The 16,761-nt window shown below is 38.7% G+C and overlaps 1 protein-coding gene across 1 annotated transcript in view; it reads left to right on the top strand.

The window, feature by feature from the left end:
• The window catches only part of SPATA6L (spermatogenesis associated 6 like), an 84,252-nt gene extending 67,693 nt beyond the window's left edge, over positions 1–16,559 (top strand). The window contains exons 9-12 of the mRNA XM_036739414.1: positions 4,722–4,756; positions 9,695–9,885; positions 13,301–13,394; positions 16,461–16,559. Coding sequence (XP_036595309.1) covers positions 4,722–4,756; positions 9,695–9,885; positions 13,301–13,394; positions 16,461–16,559 — 419 coding nt within the window. The remainder of the gene's footprint in view (positions 1–4,721; positions 4,757–9,694; positions 9,886–13,300; positions 13,395–16,460) is intronic.
• Positions 16,560–16,761: the final 202 nt, after the last annotated feature.

Raw genomic sequence — 16,761 nt, 5'->3', positions numbered from 1 at the left:
CCTGAGTTCAAATCTAGCTGTAGAGATTTCACTCAACTACCGCCTGTCTCAGTTTCCTCAAATGTAACGTGGAGATGACAAGAAAAGCACCTTCCTCCCAGGATTGTTATAAGGATCAAATGAGATAATATTTGTAAAGTGCTTTGTCAACCTGTATAAATAGCAGCATATAAATAAAAACCTATTTGAAAAGCAAAAAAAAAAAAAAAAAATCAACTGAGACATGACCTTTTTGATAGCTTTCCCAGCTAGGAAAGGAAGATAGACAAAGGAATTCTGTGGATTTGTAATTACATTTATATTCTATCTGTACTAAAGAATAAAAATATAAGTTTTTGCACTGATGTGAAGTCTTTGATAAAGCACTGGCTTTTTAAATCTAAAAAATCAGTAGATGACAAGCTTCTTAATGTGGTGACTGGTGGGGAGAAGGAAACCTAGTCTGCTTCTCCCCCAACTCTGTATGAGCAGAAAGGGAAGGTCAACTTTAGTATTAAAGTTATATTAAGGTCATTTGGCTGGTAATGTTTTCCTTGTGATTTAAACCACAAGATTTATTTCATTGAACTAAACAATCTTAATTTGAAAAGGGAATGTATAAAATGTTGCATGTGTAAGGAGCCATCTAATCCACACTCATCTTATAGACAAGGAATCAGACTAGAGAGGAGGTGATTTGCTCAAAGTTCCATAGCTAATTAATGGCACATTCAGGTCTTGAATTCAGGTCTTTTGCCCTACATACTCAATGTCCTTCCCATTAAGCCACAGTTGTCCCTTTTTTACAGGTCCATTTTTTCCCTTGAAAACAAACAATCACTGACATCCCACAACTGACAATCACTTGTCTCCAATTACCATTCTTCCCAGATAAAAGCAAGCTACAGCTTCCTTTGGTAACAAATTGCCAGTGTTTTTTTGGATTCCAATGACTGAGAACTGCCAACCAAGATATATCCAAAGAGATTTGAACAGAAAGTCATTAATAATCTTGGATATTTAATTGAACTACTCTGAATTGAATTTCACTAGGCTTACCTCTAAAAGTTACTCAGTGCTCTCTGTTACTGGGAAATCTTAGTTTGTGAGGTTATTTCCAGGGATGGGCACATGGAGAAGAATTCTCAAACAGCGTTGGTAGGATAATTTATCTCTAAAGATCTTTTTGGTTTAGATATATAACACATGCAGAGTCAAAGGCCCAGAAGAATGGAGAGTCATGTGAAGATCATACAAGAAATTTATGGCATTAGAGCTGCAATTAAAGTGGACATCCAGGCCTCCAACTCCAATTTCAGTTCTCGGATCCATCTCTGACACTACCCATGTAATCTTGGATGTTTAACCTCCCATTTTGTTCCTCTTTAAAATGAGGGGGTTGGACTTAGAGGTATACAGGCCACTAGATCTGTGGCCCTATGTGATCTTGTGATGCTCCAATGTCTCCTCTGGCATGAAAACAATCTTAAAGACAGCTAGGTGGCAGAGTAGGTCCTGTCTGGCCTGGAGTCAGGAAGACCTGAATTCAAATCCAGCCTCAGATACTTCCTGATCTAAGTGACCTCATGCAAATCACTCAATCTCTATTTGCTTCAGTTTCTTCATCTGTAAAATCAGGATAGTAATAGCACCTACCTCCCAGGGCTGTTGTGAGGATCACAAGTTCATACATAAGATACTTTGCAAACCTTAAAATGCCATACAGATTTTTACCTATTTCTGAAGGGTAAACAAGAGGAAATCAAACTTGGGCCTATCATATTTTTCTTGAAAGGTTTTGAGTATAGCTGCAGAAGTTGGCTAAGTATGGAGAACCTTATATGATTAGGCTGACAGCAAATGGTAATTCTTTGCTCTCAGTTTTCTCATTTGTATAATGGGGATAGTGATAATACCTATATCCCTGAGTTATTGTGAGGATGAAATGAGGTAATATGTATAAATCACTGTGCAAACTTTAAAATGCTATGTCAATCAAGGAGCTTTTATCTCTCTCTCTCTCTCTCTCTTTCTCTCTTTCTCTCTCTCTCTCTTTCTCTCTCTCTCTCTCTCTCTCTCTCTCTCTCTCACACACACACACACACACGTAGTTTGGGGAGGATGCCAGCAGCTGGAAGAGAGGGGAGACTTGGATCATGAAAGACTTCAAGTAGAAGGTTGTGCAAGATTCAGTTAGGGACTCATAGAGGTACAGGTGAAGAGGGGGTCCATTTGCAGCATGGGAAATGACCAGAGCAACGACACAGAGATAGATGATGGAGAACTTTGTGTGAAGAACAGCAGGAAGGCCAGTTGGACTGTCCATCGAGTGCAGGAGGGGTAGCAATGTATAATGTTGTGGAAAAATCAGTTGGGGCTAGGATATAAAGACCTTTAAATGCCAAACAGAGGAGTTGCTCTTTTGTACTAGAGGCAATAGGGAGCCCCTGGAGTTTATTGAGTAGGGAGGGGAATGACATGGCCAGATCCTCATTTGAGGAAGATCATTTTGGCAACCATGCGGAGAATAGACTGAAGAGGAAAAGAGACATGAAGTTGGAAGACCAGTTAGGCTACTCTAATAGTCTAGGTAAGAGGCTGAATTAAGGTTATGTGAATAGTGATAAGGGGTTGGATACAAGGGATTTTGTAGAAGTATTGATCTGTCCCATGGTTGAGTTGTCTCACATAAATGTGAGTTATGCTGCTGCTGCTGCTGAGGCAGCATTATCTAAGAGTTAGGAAGGTTTGAGTTCAAATTTAGCTTCCGTCACACACTGGCTGTGTGACCTTGGGCAAGTAACTTAACTTCTCACTACTTCGGGAAACTCACTGAGACTGTATATTGCAGACCAATTACTAATCTTCTTTGGTAGAGGGCACTTCCTCACCAGAAGTTCCCTATACCAATGAAATCATAGGCTTGGACACCCTCCCTCCTATTCCCCTCCCCCTAAATGTTGTTATTATTTCCTCTGGAAATTTAACGGATATAGAGCAGCATGTACAAAAAGGCCCTGGAAACCACCATAGTCAGCAAACACTTGATTTCCTTGGCAAGTAGAGAGATATGGCAGGTGAGCAACACCAGTTTAGAGTACAAACTAGTTTGAAATGTATATATATATCTATATATATATATGTATATATATATATCTACATATATATATACACACACACACATATATCATGATATGGAAGATTATGAATGGATGAGTAAGACATTTATTAAACATTTACTATGTGCAAAGCCCTATGTTAAGCACTAGGGATACCAAGAGAAAATATAAGCAATGCCTTGCTTTCCAGGAGGTCACCTTGTAATGGGGGAGGTGACACCCATGAAGGTTTCAGCTGTAAGATGGAAAGGTCCCATAGTCCTTAGTGGACAGCAGCAAAGCAGATACTCCTTTATGTCATTTCCACTGATAAATCATTTCTGTTTTGGATGTTGAACCATTTGACATCGCCAAGGGCTTTTTGGGTCTTTAATAAATGTGAACAGTAGGAGTACCTTGTAGGAGCACGTGCAAGGCTGCACCTCTACAAGAGTGGTTTCCTAGGATGATGGTCATAGGCAGCATTCTAGCAGGGCTGAAAGGATCACTATTCCATAGGTCCTTGGGTTCAGGGATCTGGGATATTTCCACTGGGGTCCGAGGGAAGATGGTGATCAAAGTGGTTATGGTCTGACCTGCTTGGCACACACTGCCTCCCATCTCTTCCTCAGGGTGCCTTGGTGCTTCACCTAGGCTGACTTACCTATCCTGTGGGTAGCAGTTAGTCGGGGTGGGTGCCCCCCTCTCTACAGGAGTTGACTTCCCCAGATGATGGCTGCAAAGGTGGGCTTGGGAGTGGGACCAGCAGTACCACCATTTCCAGGGCTCTTGTTCCCATGTGCCCATGGATGGTAGTTGGTCATCAGTTGCTGGCTTCAGCACACTCCTGTTCAGAGCTTTTGCTTAATCTTAGTCTGAAAAGGCTAAGAAGCAATGTGATTTCAAATCTCTAGCTATGTTACTGTGGACAGATCATTTAAGCTCTCAGTGTGCCTCAGCCAACTCTCTAGGACTTATCTACAGTATCATAGATAGATTGAAATTTGTGTTGATAAAGGGAGATTGTGCACTGGGAGTTTCAAACACCAATGAAATTGAAGATGTGAATTTTCAGATAGCATTCTATACTTTTCAAAGCATTTTCATCCTATCATTTGACCCTAAAAGGATGATATTATATCATAGGTTGGACATAATACATATGAATATCTTTCTGGGAAGTATAGTTTGAGTTTACTGACAGGGTTCCAAGGAAAAGGGGGAAGTCAAGAAGAACAGGGTATTAAAAATGCCCACAAGGTTCAACTGCTGTCTTCTAGCAACAGCATAAATACTTTCTCCCCTTGCCTGGACTAAAGTGGATACTTCATTTTATGGGGTTTTATCTTCATTGTAGTCACAGTATTTTGTCCTAAGGCTGAAAATTACCGCTAGATCAAGAGACCAGAAAGTCCACCATTGAAATGTCTGGGTCTTAAGGAAGACTTCACCTGTAGTCAGGCTCTAAAGTGGTAGGTAGTGGGCCCTGAAAGTGACAACTGAAGTCACAAGTGAGCAATAAAGTGTGGTAATTGATTATATTGAGGTTATTTTTTTCTGTGCTACAATTTAGGGACTTAGCAGCAGATTTAAGAGTAATTGGAAATGATGAATCATTGACATTTCTGTTCCTCTTTTTTCCAGCTTCTTCTCTTGACAGTCTTGCAGCTGACATGAAGGTAATTAAAAAAAAGTTTTGTAGATGCCTTTTGTTTTTACATCACATCGATTTCAGAATATTGGAATGCTGCTTACCTCCACTATCCTCCTTTCCCAGTGAAGTTTACCTTGTAATGAAGATTAAAAAAAATCGAGAAAATTAACACATTGATCACATCTGACAACATATGTGACATTCTGCACCCATGAAGATAATTTTAAAAGTAACATGTCTAAAATGATACATTTTCAACTCTGATGTTCTGGCAACAGTTCCATTTCTCTAGTCAATGGTGGAAGGGTCTTTCTCTGTCTTTCTACAGCTGCACACTGTTTGCCTTAACTGTCCCAGAAGAAGGGGAGGGTCCTTGCTTGAGACAGTTATTCCATTGCCCTTTTGGGATTCCCCCGCTCCATGGCTTCCTACAACTCCATACCTGTTGCCAACCACCCCCTTCCCCCACTCCTCCTCCAGCTGCACAGTGATGTCTGTGACTCCACTTGAGGCTGACTCATTGATTTGTGAGTCTTTGTCTAGAACCTCTATGTGGGTCAAAGATCTACTAAACTTAGTGCTCATTCACAACTCCCATTCTGGCCCATCCCTAGCTCTGGCACCCTAGGGATGATGATAACCTGAACTCATTCCTCAATGATTTAATTTTTTTAAATTATATTTTAGTTCCAAACTATTTCCCTCTCAACCCTGCACTAGAGAAGGCCAACATTTCACACACACGCACACACACACACACACACACACACACACACATGAAACTATGTAATACATAGTTCCATATATCAGTTCTTTTCTATTTTTCCTCACAATTTCTCTTTCTCTTTCTCTTTTTACTCCCTCTCTTCTCAGGAGTCTAATTTTCTGATCATTGCCTCCCAATCCATGCACCCTTCTAGAAGTCCCTCCCTTACCCTATTCTCTTGTCCTCCTAATTCTCTGTAAGTTAAAAAGGCTTTTATGCCCTATGAAATATGTATGTTATACCCTTTTTGAGCCAGTTCCAGTGAGAATAAGGTTCCCATACTACCCACCCTCCACACTCTCCTCTCCTCCACTGTAATATTTCTTCCATTTATACCTCTTTTGTATGAGATAATTTGCTCCATTTTACCTCTTCCTACCTAATTTTATTTTTTAGGATCTTCCCATTATAATAAACTCAATCCCAAGCCTTTTATCTACATATACTCTTTTGAACTACCCTAGTAATAGTAACATTCTTAAGAGTTACAAATATTTTTCCACATAAGAAATAAACAATTTAACCTTATTACATCCCCTATAGGGATTAGTCTTTCACATTTACCTTCTTATGTTTCTTCTGATTCTTGTAAGTCAAATTTTTTGCTCAGTTCTGGTACTTTTCTCAAGAATAGCTGAAAGTTCTTTAGTTCATTAAATATTCATTTTTCCTTTGTAAGATTATGCTCAGCTTTGCTAGGTGGGTTATTCTTGGTTGCAAAACAAGCTCTTTTGCTCTTCGTAATATTGTATTCCATGCCCTTCAGTCTTAATGTAGAAGCTGCTAAATCTTGTGTTATCCTGACTGTAGTTCCACAATTTTTATATTGTTTGTTTTTAGTTGCTTGTAATATATTTTTCTTAACCTAGGAGCTTTGAAACTTAGTTATGATGTTCCTGTGAGTTTACATTTTGGGATCTCTTTCAGGTGGTGATCAGTGTAGCTTTTGGATTTCTATTTTACCCTCTAGTTCTAGCAGTTCAGGGCAATTTTCCTCAATACTTCTGGAAGTATAGTGTCTAGACTCTTTTGATCATAACTTTCAGGTAGTCTGACAATTCTTACATTACCTCTCCTTGATCTATTTTCTAGGTCAATTGTCTTTCTAATGAGATGTTTCACATTCACTTATTTTTGAATTTTTGTCTAGCTTCCCTTGCCCAATTCTAATTTTTAAGGAGTTATTGTCTTTGGTAAGTTTTTGGATGTCTTTTTCCAGTTGATTGACTGCTTTTAATAATTTTCTTGCTTTTCTTAAATTACTCTTATTTCTATTCCCATTTTCCCCTCAACCTCTCTTGATTTCTAAAGTTTTTTTTAAAGCTCTCTCAAGAACTCTTTTTGGGCTTGTGACCATTTTATGTTTTTCTTTGAAGCTTTCCAAGAAGCTGTTTTGTCTTCTTCTGAGTTTGAATCTTGATCTTCTCTATCACCATAGTAGCTATATTTGGTCAGGTTCTTTCTCTAATATTTACTCATTTTTAATGGCTTATTTTCTGGCTGTTATCTTTATGTTAAGGTTGGGCTCTGCTCCCAGGGTGTGGGGGATAATGTCTCAGGTTTCAGGTTTTTCATGGCATTATTTTCTGAACTCTTATTTGGGGGCCTTTGACCTTTTGGTTCTTCTAGTGTTCTATAATCCAAGGTCAGATGTGGTCACTGCTCCTCTGGTTCATGCCTTGGTCTACAAATGACCTCAGGTACTCCTCTCTGCCCCTGAGCCTCAACCAGGAGCCCCAGAGCCACTGCCTGGAAAATGTCCTTGTTCTCTGTGGTCCCTGTGGTGGCTGTAAGGATCATCTTTAACCTTTACCCTGGAACTAAAACCAGGGTGCTGCCTACACAGCTGCCCCCAGGAATTGCTGTTTGTTGACTCAGCTGTGTCTGCCTGAAGGTATTTGCACTTCAATCTGGCCAAACCACCACCCCAGGAGGTCAGATATTTCCTAATGTCATTTTAAGTTTTCTTAGGCTGGCAACTGCTTTACCCTGACTTTTAATCAATTTTGCCACTCTACAATTTACTTTGAGGCATCATTTTAAGTTATTTGTGGGGAATTTGGGAGACCCAGGTAGTTTCCTGCCTTATTCTGCCATCTTCCTACAATTCTTCTTTTGATGATTAATACACTGCCACTCTTCATACTCTACCAATACCAACGATTTTGAACCACCCAGCTGTCAGTGTACAAGCCCCATTCTGCATCTGCCATTGCCTGGTCCTCATTCCCGTATCTCTCATCATCTCCCCACAACATCTCACTCTGAAATTACCCACCCCTTCCACTGTGCCTCCTGGAATAAATGCCTGCTTCATAAGTAACAAACAATTTCATTTTAAACCTCTTCCTTTTTCACTCCTGTCATCTTCTAGCACTCACTGAGACCTGGCTCTCTTCTGATGACATAGCTTATCTGGCCACCCTCTTTAGCACTGGTTGCACTTCCACTCTTACCCTCCTTGGAGGTAGATTTAGAATACTCCTTGATCCCTATTGTCTTGTCCAGACTTTCTTTTTACTGCCAACACTCAGTAACCTCTCTTCCTTTGAGGTTCAGCTGATCCATATTTATCACCCAATCAATATTCTGGTAGTTGTTATCTACCAATCTATAGGACACTCTCCTTCCTTCCTAAATGGGTTTAGTAGTTCACTCATAGTCTTTTTTCTTCTCCCCAACTCATTTTCTCATACTAGGGGACTGCAACATAGTGATAATCCCTCAAGCACCCTACCTTCCCAGTTCCTTAACCTAACTTATTTCTCATGACCTACTTCTCCATCTTTCTTGGCTACACATGGAGATAATCATACCCTTGATTTTGACATCCTCCACAATCATTCCATTTCCATGCTTGCAAACTATGACACTTTTATCTGATCGTAATCTGTTATCATTCCACATTTCTTACTGCTTTGCAACCCCTAACATTGTTCTTCATCTTCACTGGTATTTCTAATCCCTTTCCCCCTTTCCCCCAGGCTCTCACCCCTGCACTGATCATATTCTCTTCCCTTCCCCATAACAGTCCTTAGTGAAATCAGTTCAACTCTACACTGTCCTTTTCTCTCTAGTTCCTTGTCCCCTCATTCTATTACCTATCTTGCCTTCCCAAGCCCTTACTTCGGTTAGAGTTACCTTACTGAAAGAATTCCAAAAAAAAAACCAGGCAATAATCATTTATTAAGTACTTACTAATGGTCTCTTAGTTGCCAAATCAATGGCCTTTTCTCTGTCCTCATCCTTCTGGACCTCTCTGCAACCTTTGACACTATTGACTACCTTCTTCTTGAGACTTTTTTCTCTCTAGGTTTTCATAATACTGCTCTGTCCTGGTTCTCATCTTCTCCTTCTTGTCTGACTGCTCCTCCATAGTCACCTTTGCGGGATCTCCATCTAGGTCATGCCTGTTAAGCATAGGTGTCTCTCATGGCTCTATCCTGGGTCCTTCTTCTCTTTTCCTTCTATATTATTTCACTTGGATATCTCATCAGCTGTCATGGATTCCGTTACTATCTCCATGCAGGTGATTCTCAGATCTGGTCTTATCTGAATCTCAGATACATTTATCCAGTCATATCCTTTCTCATCTTAATTCTTGCATCTCCAACTGCCCAATGAACCCCTTAAACTGGATGAAGTGCTGGGGAGACAAAAAAGGGCAAAAACATGGTCCCTACCCTCAAGGGGCTCAGATTCTAATATCTATATTACAGCATCACAATCCATATATAGTCAGGCAATTGAAAAATCCTAGATATGCTTGGAGGATATTCCTGGCTGTGGATTGGATGTCTCTCTTTCTAGCCAAATGTGGAGAGGATCAGCAAGGAAAAGCTGACCACCAGTTAATGAATGATTTTGGTACCCATGAAGACATTTTGTTAGCACATGGAAGGGTAGAGATCCTCATTGGCAGAGGGAACACCAATACTGATGAATTGACCTCTGGACATATTGAAAGGAAACAGGATCTTTCCATTCACTCAAGATTTTGCTCTGTAATCATAGAACAAGATACTATTTATTTACACTTTGACTTTGAGAGCTTAACATTATCTTTCCAGCTCTCCTAACCCTCTTTTTATTTTCAGGAGGTGGCTGTGTACTCAATTTTCTTCCTTCTCCTGATTTTCTTGTCCTCTCTCACTTAATTAAAAAACAATTTAAGTAATAAAGCATATTGTCTTCTAGACTTTAAGGGATCAAGAAGAATGGAGTGCTCGGAGGCGTGAATTGTTATCTCCGTATTCAGATAGGTTTGGAAATACCTTGTCTGGTCATGCTAACCAAGGGGATTCCAATTTTCACCGTACAGCTTCATTTGCTGTCAGTCACCACCGACCACCTAGTCCACATCTGAATTATTGCCTTCACCAAAACAGGTTTGCATTCTAGAATAATTATAGTCCTGTTGCTTCCAATAGTACACCATTAGGAGACGAGTGGGAGATCAGACACAGCTCACTTCTTTAGAATGCTTTGCTTGTAACTGTTTGGAAGGGGGAGATAATTACTCCTTTGAGAGCCTATCATAGAGGGGGTACTGTTTGCTTAATACTGAATAGCATAGCTAAGAACCTATTGTTCATAATAAGATATATGGGGGAAGGAAACCCGAATTTCAGAATTAGAGATAGGGACCAGACCAGTGATTTTATTTGTATGTGGCACTCCTGGATGAAGAAGTTTTCCTCTATGAAAGCAGTTTGGCACCTTTTAACAACTTAAAGTATTAGAGAATTCTCTAGCAATCATTGAGGTTAAATGATTTGTCCAGGATCCCATAGTATGTATCACAGGTGGAACTCAAACCCAGATCTTGGGTATCCCACATTACCTTTATATACTGATTTTGTATATTCTTTAAATATACCCCTTATATAATAACTTTCATCTGTCACAAACGTTTAAAATTCTGAAGGTTTTATAGAGGGCTGGAAATTGGTAATATTTGACCTCCTTTTTCAAGGGATGCTGCCATGGAATAAGGCATAGAAAGATAAGTAAGTTTTTAAAAGAAGTACTAATGTTTTGTCATAGGACTCTTAATTTTTTTTTCCTCTGGGCACCACCAATGATAAGGGAGGAGAAAAATCTACATGTTCAAAAGAACACAGGCATTCACAAAAAACCCATTGAGTAGATATTATCAGAACCCCGATGACACACATTCTAAAAGGATTTATTAAGTCTAGGATAGACAAGGAAAAATAGCATGTGCCACTATTGAAGGAAAATGCAGGAAGTTTTCCAGAAGTTGTGGAGTCTGTTGATTTTGGATTAAAAATAGATTTGTAGAAATAAAACATTTAAACATAAAATGCACAATGGTAAAACTAACTTTTGATTATCCACTCTAATCTGGAGAAAACCAAGCATAAATAATGCCAAGTAATGGTTATTCATATTTAAATTTAGAATATATGTGAGGAAAATGATAGCAAAGTATGTTGTCTAACAACACAAATAATGATTAACAAAGTGAAAGACTTGTCTGTGGTCACATAGCTATCTAGGGACTAAGTATGGACTCAAGCCTGGGCCCCGTAATGATGAACTGACATTTAAATTGTATAAAAATTGCTATAAGTATTTGGAGAAAGGAGAGATTACTTTTGGCTTGGGTGATGTTGAAAGGCTTAATGGAGGTAGGCATGTGAGCTGGGCATTGCAGGATGTCAGTAAAATTTTGTTAGGTAGAAAGGGACAGGAGGCAAAAGGCAGTGATATGAACAATGATGAAGAAGCAGAAAGTTACAATTTGTTTGTAACAGATATTTGGTCAGAACCTGTGGTTAATATAGGTGAATAGAGTTAATGTTGGAAATGTGGGGTTCAGCCAAATTGAGTGAGTGTTATGTTAAGGAGTCTGGACTTCATATGGCACATAGTGGTGAGCTCTTGAAGGTTTTTGGAGACAGTAGTAGCATAGTTATATTTATGCCTTGGTAAGATTCTTTTGTCAACTGTGTAGTGGCTAGATAGGATCAAATGCAAGAAGGGAGAACAGATAGGAGATGATTATTCAGGAAAGAGGTGGTGTTAAGATGAACTTGGGTGTGATGAACAAAAGTATGCTTTTCACAAATGAATTATTTACAATTTAGTAGTTTTTTTAAACTTCTAGTGAGCAGAGAGAAGGTTATGAGTATACAAGACATGGTGTGGAGCTAGAATTGATAAGATTTGGCAACTGTTTGGATATGGGTGTGTAACAACAGTGTTACTTACAGCTATTGTGGCTCTGTTAAAGGCCAATAACACCAGCACACAGGAGGGCTGTTAGCACAGGTTCTTTGATCTGCTTTTCTAAGGAAATCAACTTTGAGGGTTTTATAATCTCACTTTAATCAAACATACATGTATCATTCACTTAGTTTGGGGGAAAAAGTTCAGCATCCTGAACTTCAGAGAAAACACAAACAGAAATTATATAAACAGAGCAAATAACACAAATCAACAGACAGGCTTCTGTCTGACCATATCAATACATACATAGTTACCAGAGAGAGAAGCGCCAATATCTGGGTTTTCAAAGCTGGAGAGGGGGGCTCCTTAATAGCTACCCAGAGTCTCCACACCAACACTCTTCCAATGAGTGAGCTCCCAAGCAAAACCTTTCCTCCTGCAGTTCTGAGAGTTCTTGCTTAATGGCTACCCTCAGAGAATATATACCCTTTTTCAGGGCCAAAGGGCTTCACACCTCTTGAGAGCTTCACACCTCTTGTGACCTAATTAGCAAAAGGGTCTGGGTTTTCCTATAAACAAAGGCAAAACTCAATCAAATGCACTTGATTGCCGTAGTGCTGAGAAGCATTCCAAAACAAAAGACAACAAAAAGTCCCACTTTGCTTACCATTACAGGGTGGTATTAATTAGGGGGAGGTTTCAAACCCTATGTGTCTGGGAAGATGTGATGCTGACAGCAATATAGAAATTCAGAGGTGGGTTTAGTTTAAATATTTTTTTAGTTTAAGGGGGAATGATGATGAATTCAGTTTTGAATATGTTGGATTTGAGGTACAAGTGGGAAATTCATGTGAAAATATCTTACACTTTGAGATATGGTACTGGAATGCAGGAGAGAGTTTAGGAATGGATATATAAATTTGAGACTCATCTACATAGAGGGGATAACTGACTCTGAGGAAGCAGATGAGATCACCAGGGGGAATGTATAGAGAGAAGAATGAAAGGCATCCAGGGACAAAGCCTTGGTGGATATCTTCAGAAGATAGGAGATAGATGATGATATAAGAAAGAAGATAGAGAAGAAATGGTTCAGAGGAAAGGAGGAAAACTTAAAGAGTGTTGTGGGAGTCAAGGGAGGAGAGAATATCTTGTGAAGGAATAGCTTGACAGGATCAACATTTGCCAGGTTGCTAGCTGGTTTTAGAGGTGCGGTCTGTGAACAAAGCTCCAAGGGGTCAAACCTACAGTTTTGGTTTTATCAGCCTCATGGCCTAACCCACTGACCTACCCCAAATATAGGAACTTAATAAATTACTTAAATGTTTTCAGCACTTAAATAAATTTTTTAGGTATTCTTAGAGAACACTAATTGTGATTTCTATTACATGGAAAATAGTGATGACTTTTTGAAAGTGTGCTACATATACACATTCATGCTTTAGAGTTTTGGTTCCCCTCTTCCTCCTCAATTTTATTTGTTGGCTGAATTAAGATGTCTAGGGTCCTGGTTAAGGCTGGGTCTAGTTTGCCACATGTCTCTGAGAGAGGACGTGGAGCTCTTTGATGGAAGATATCTGGAATTTGATGATTTAATCTATTTTATAGGTTGTGCTGCAGCCCTCACTTTACTTGGGAGAAGATTCATGATAGAGTACGGGATCTTCTGACCTCTCGAAAAGCCCGACAACGACTCTACCTGGTCAGTTAAAACTAGATAGTTGTTGGCAAAAGAACAATGTGCTTTTCTGAGATAGCTGACTCTGTGATCACAGGTCTCTGTGTCTATTTCATTTTGGCCTTTTTTATTGCTCCTTTTTTGAAAAAACATCACAGTTTTTTCTTGATATGGCTTTTCTTTCATAATGCCAAATTGTTTTCTAGAACAGTTGGATTAATTCATAGCTTCACTCAAAATATCTACTAGTGTACCTTTGTTCCTGTTGTCCATCCGTTATCAGCCATTTCTGTCTTTTATTGTCTTTCCCCATTTGAAGGATGTGAAGTGAAACTTCAAAGATGATTTAATGTGTATTTTTCTCATTCTTAGTGATTTGGAGCATTTTTCATGTAATTGTTGACCCTGTGCATTTTCCTTCTGAAAATTATTCACTGTGTATGATAGTGAATAAATCAGTTCAGTTTTTTTCATTTATAAAATGAGAATGTTGGACTTAGTGGACTCTGAGGTTCCTTCTAGCTGTAAGTCTGTGATCTTGTGAAACTCCGTTAACATCCTTTGACTAAGTATCTATTGGTTATTGAATCTTGCTGGTCTTATATTTTTGTGTCAGTTAAACCTTTATTTATGTTCCATTACCTTAAAGTCTTTTCTTTAGGATTGATATATGATTATAATTTGTCTACTTGGCCATGGCCCATTTGGCCTTCATTCAAGGGCCAGAGAACACAGTGTGAGGTAGAATAGATTTGTGTTTGCCATCCATGAAGAGGCACAACTAGTGAAAACAAGAATGGGCGAAAGATAAAATTCTTAGAGTTGAATTCATGGAGACATCTTTTGCCACTTGACTTAGTATAAGATGATATTTGTAACCCATGGACAGAAACTCCTGATACTCTGCCTTTTGCTGAGACAGTAAGTACTCAAGTGACCTTTCACAATCTCAAATGCAAACATACGAGTTATTGATGGCAGTTAGTACAACCCAAACATAACATAATGATCTAGTTAAATTTATCCTCTGACTTTTGTACTTGCTGATTCACCTTAGGAGTGACAGACAGACTTATCAGATGAAATTTTTATTGAACTTGTTCCTTTGCTGAATCTATAATTTAATTGGTGCAGATAATCCTTACAGTCATATAGAATGCATTCCTTCATAATCTGCTCATCCAGTGCCATGGTTTTTCTATCAATCCTTCACAAAGGATTTTGACACAGTGGAATTCTAACCATTTATTTTTTTCACTGTCTTAGAGCTAGGATGGGGCCAATGCAACAGTCAGGCTTTCTAGCTATTGTTTTTTATTTTTGCTTCATGACTCAGCTGCCTTTTTTTCTGGTCATATATGTCCTTGATGTCTCTTATTTTATTTTTCCATGTACAAGTCATTGCTGGTAATAGCCCTTCTTAGGCTCAGTGTGTCTTTTCCATTGCCTTTGGATAATTTCTCATGATTCTTCTCAGATCATGGTGTTTTCTGTTTCACAGCCATATGGTGTCATTGAGAAAATACTGATCTTAAAAAAGCTGGCCTTTGTGGCAATACAGAGTTTGGAATAACTGAAAGCACAACACAGTCTTCCAAGCACAGTTCAACCTAATCCCATCCTGTTCCACAATTTTGGGCCTAGATCATTGTCTAGCCATGGTACCTGTCCAAGGGATAAATACCGATGGACAGATTTAATGGGCTACCTGTCATAGTCTGGACAATATGCATTTCCCATCTACTTTGTTTTTCCAGTGTGAATACTTAGACCAATCTGGTGTACAATACTGTACATTTCACTGAGGAAGTTTTCTCATGTTCTGGAGTTCAATGTAATTAATACAATGTCATCTATAGTTAAGAACATTTGGAGAACTTTAACATACATAGGGAATTCTTCTTTTATTTTGACTTTGGGCAGCACATCTTCTGTGACACAGGCAAATACCTGAAGTGAACATGCATCTTCCTGTTTCTTATTGTCAGTACCCAGTGAATCATTAAACAAAGTTATTTTCATAATTGAATCTGTCATAAAATCTTTTATGATTTTATTGTACGTGAGAGGGAGACATTACGACTGTGTTTTATTCTAGTGAGAGAAATGCATTAAAAGCAATAGCAAATAGTGGTTTTATATATATTTATATATATTGTATGTATGTATTATATATAGTTAATGACATAATATTTTAAGGGATTGTGTTTATGCAAAGGGGGGAAAGCACTCCATTTTGATCATTAGGGATTTTGGATTTCTGATCCCCTAATATTAATATTCTTTATATATGTACCTGTATTCTATTCTTTCCCACAATCATTTTCATTTTTTCATTTTTTTCTTTGCTCATAAGAAAGCTCCTTGGAAGACTTCATTATATTCATATTGTCTTGAGTCTAAGGTCCAAGAGAAAGTATTCAGTCTCATGCCTACTTTCTTTCATTTGCTCACTGTGTGTCATGTTCATTTCTTTCTTCCTTGACCTAGGCTTCCATTACTTGCGTCTTTGGTGTTGAATCTCAGATACTTTTAGGCATTTATGAGCTAGAAGAAATCTAGCTGGTAGCTCCCTGTCTCTCATAAATACTTTAACTTCTTAGTGACTGGTTCCTGGATCCTAGAGTTGGATGATTGGATCTAGAGCTGGAATAATAACTACTTGCATCTGTGTAAATGCTTTAAAGTTTACAGATCCTTTTTCCTCTTGACATCTCTGTGAGGTAGTTAGTATAAATATTGTTACTCCCAAATTACTCCTACAGTTGCAGAAACTGAAGCTTAGAGACGTTAGATGACTTGCCCAAAGTTAACAAGGGTGAGAAATAGGATTTGAACCCAGATTTTTTCTGCCTCTAAGTCTAATACATTGACTGGAAGGGATCTTAAAACCATCTGGTTTTGCATATAAGGAAACTGATGCTCAGTAATCCATACAGAATAGGTGACAATAGGGACCCCACACCCATGACAGTGTATTATTTTATTTCTTCTCTGTAGAGTTCAGGTTTTTTTTTTTTGAGCCAGCTATATTGATAATGTTTGTGTGAATGAACGATGGGGCTAGTCAGCTCCTGTACTCTTTTGCAGGGAGTAACCGACTCTGAAGTTGATGAAATCCTTGGAAGAAGGACCCCCTATTTGAGGCGCTCCCCACTACATGAACCTCTCGAGCGCAGATATTTCTAAGTAGTTGTCACTTGTATAGGTAAGCAGCTTAAGCGATCCTTTTTATCGTTCAGTTTACTGTCTTAATGTTGGTTGTCTAATATCAAAGCAAAATATAAATTTCTAAAGCCTATTTGTAGAGAAAGATTGGAGGGGATGTGGTATGATACTTATTATTCACAGTTAGCCCAACAAGCTTTCTCCTTTGTCTTTCAACATTGAC

This window comes from Trichosurus vulpecula, chromosome 9 (genome assembly GCF_011100635.1).
Source record: "Trichosurus vulpecula isolate mTriVul1 chromosome 9, mTriVul1.pri, whole genome shotgun sequence".
NCBI classification, from domain to species: Eukaryota; Metazoa; Chordata; class Mammalia; order Diprotodontia; family Phalangeridae; genus Trichosurus; species Trichosurus vulpecula.
Note: the sequence above shows the minus strand (reverse complement) of the source record. Positions and strands in the feature narration are given on the sequence as shown.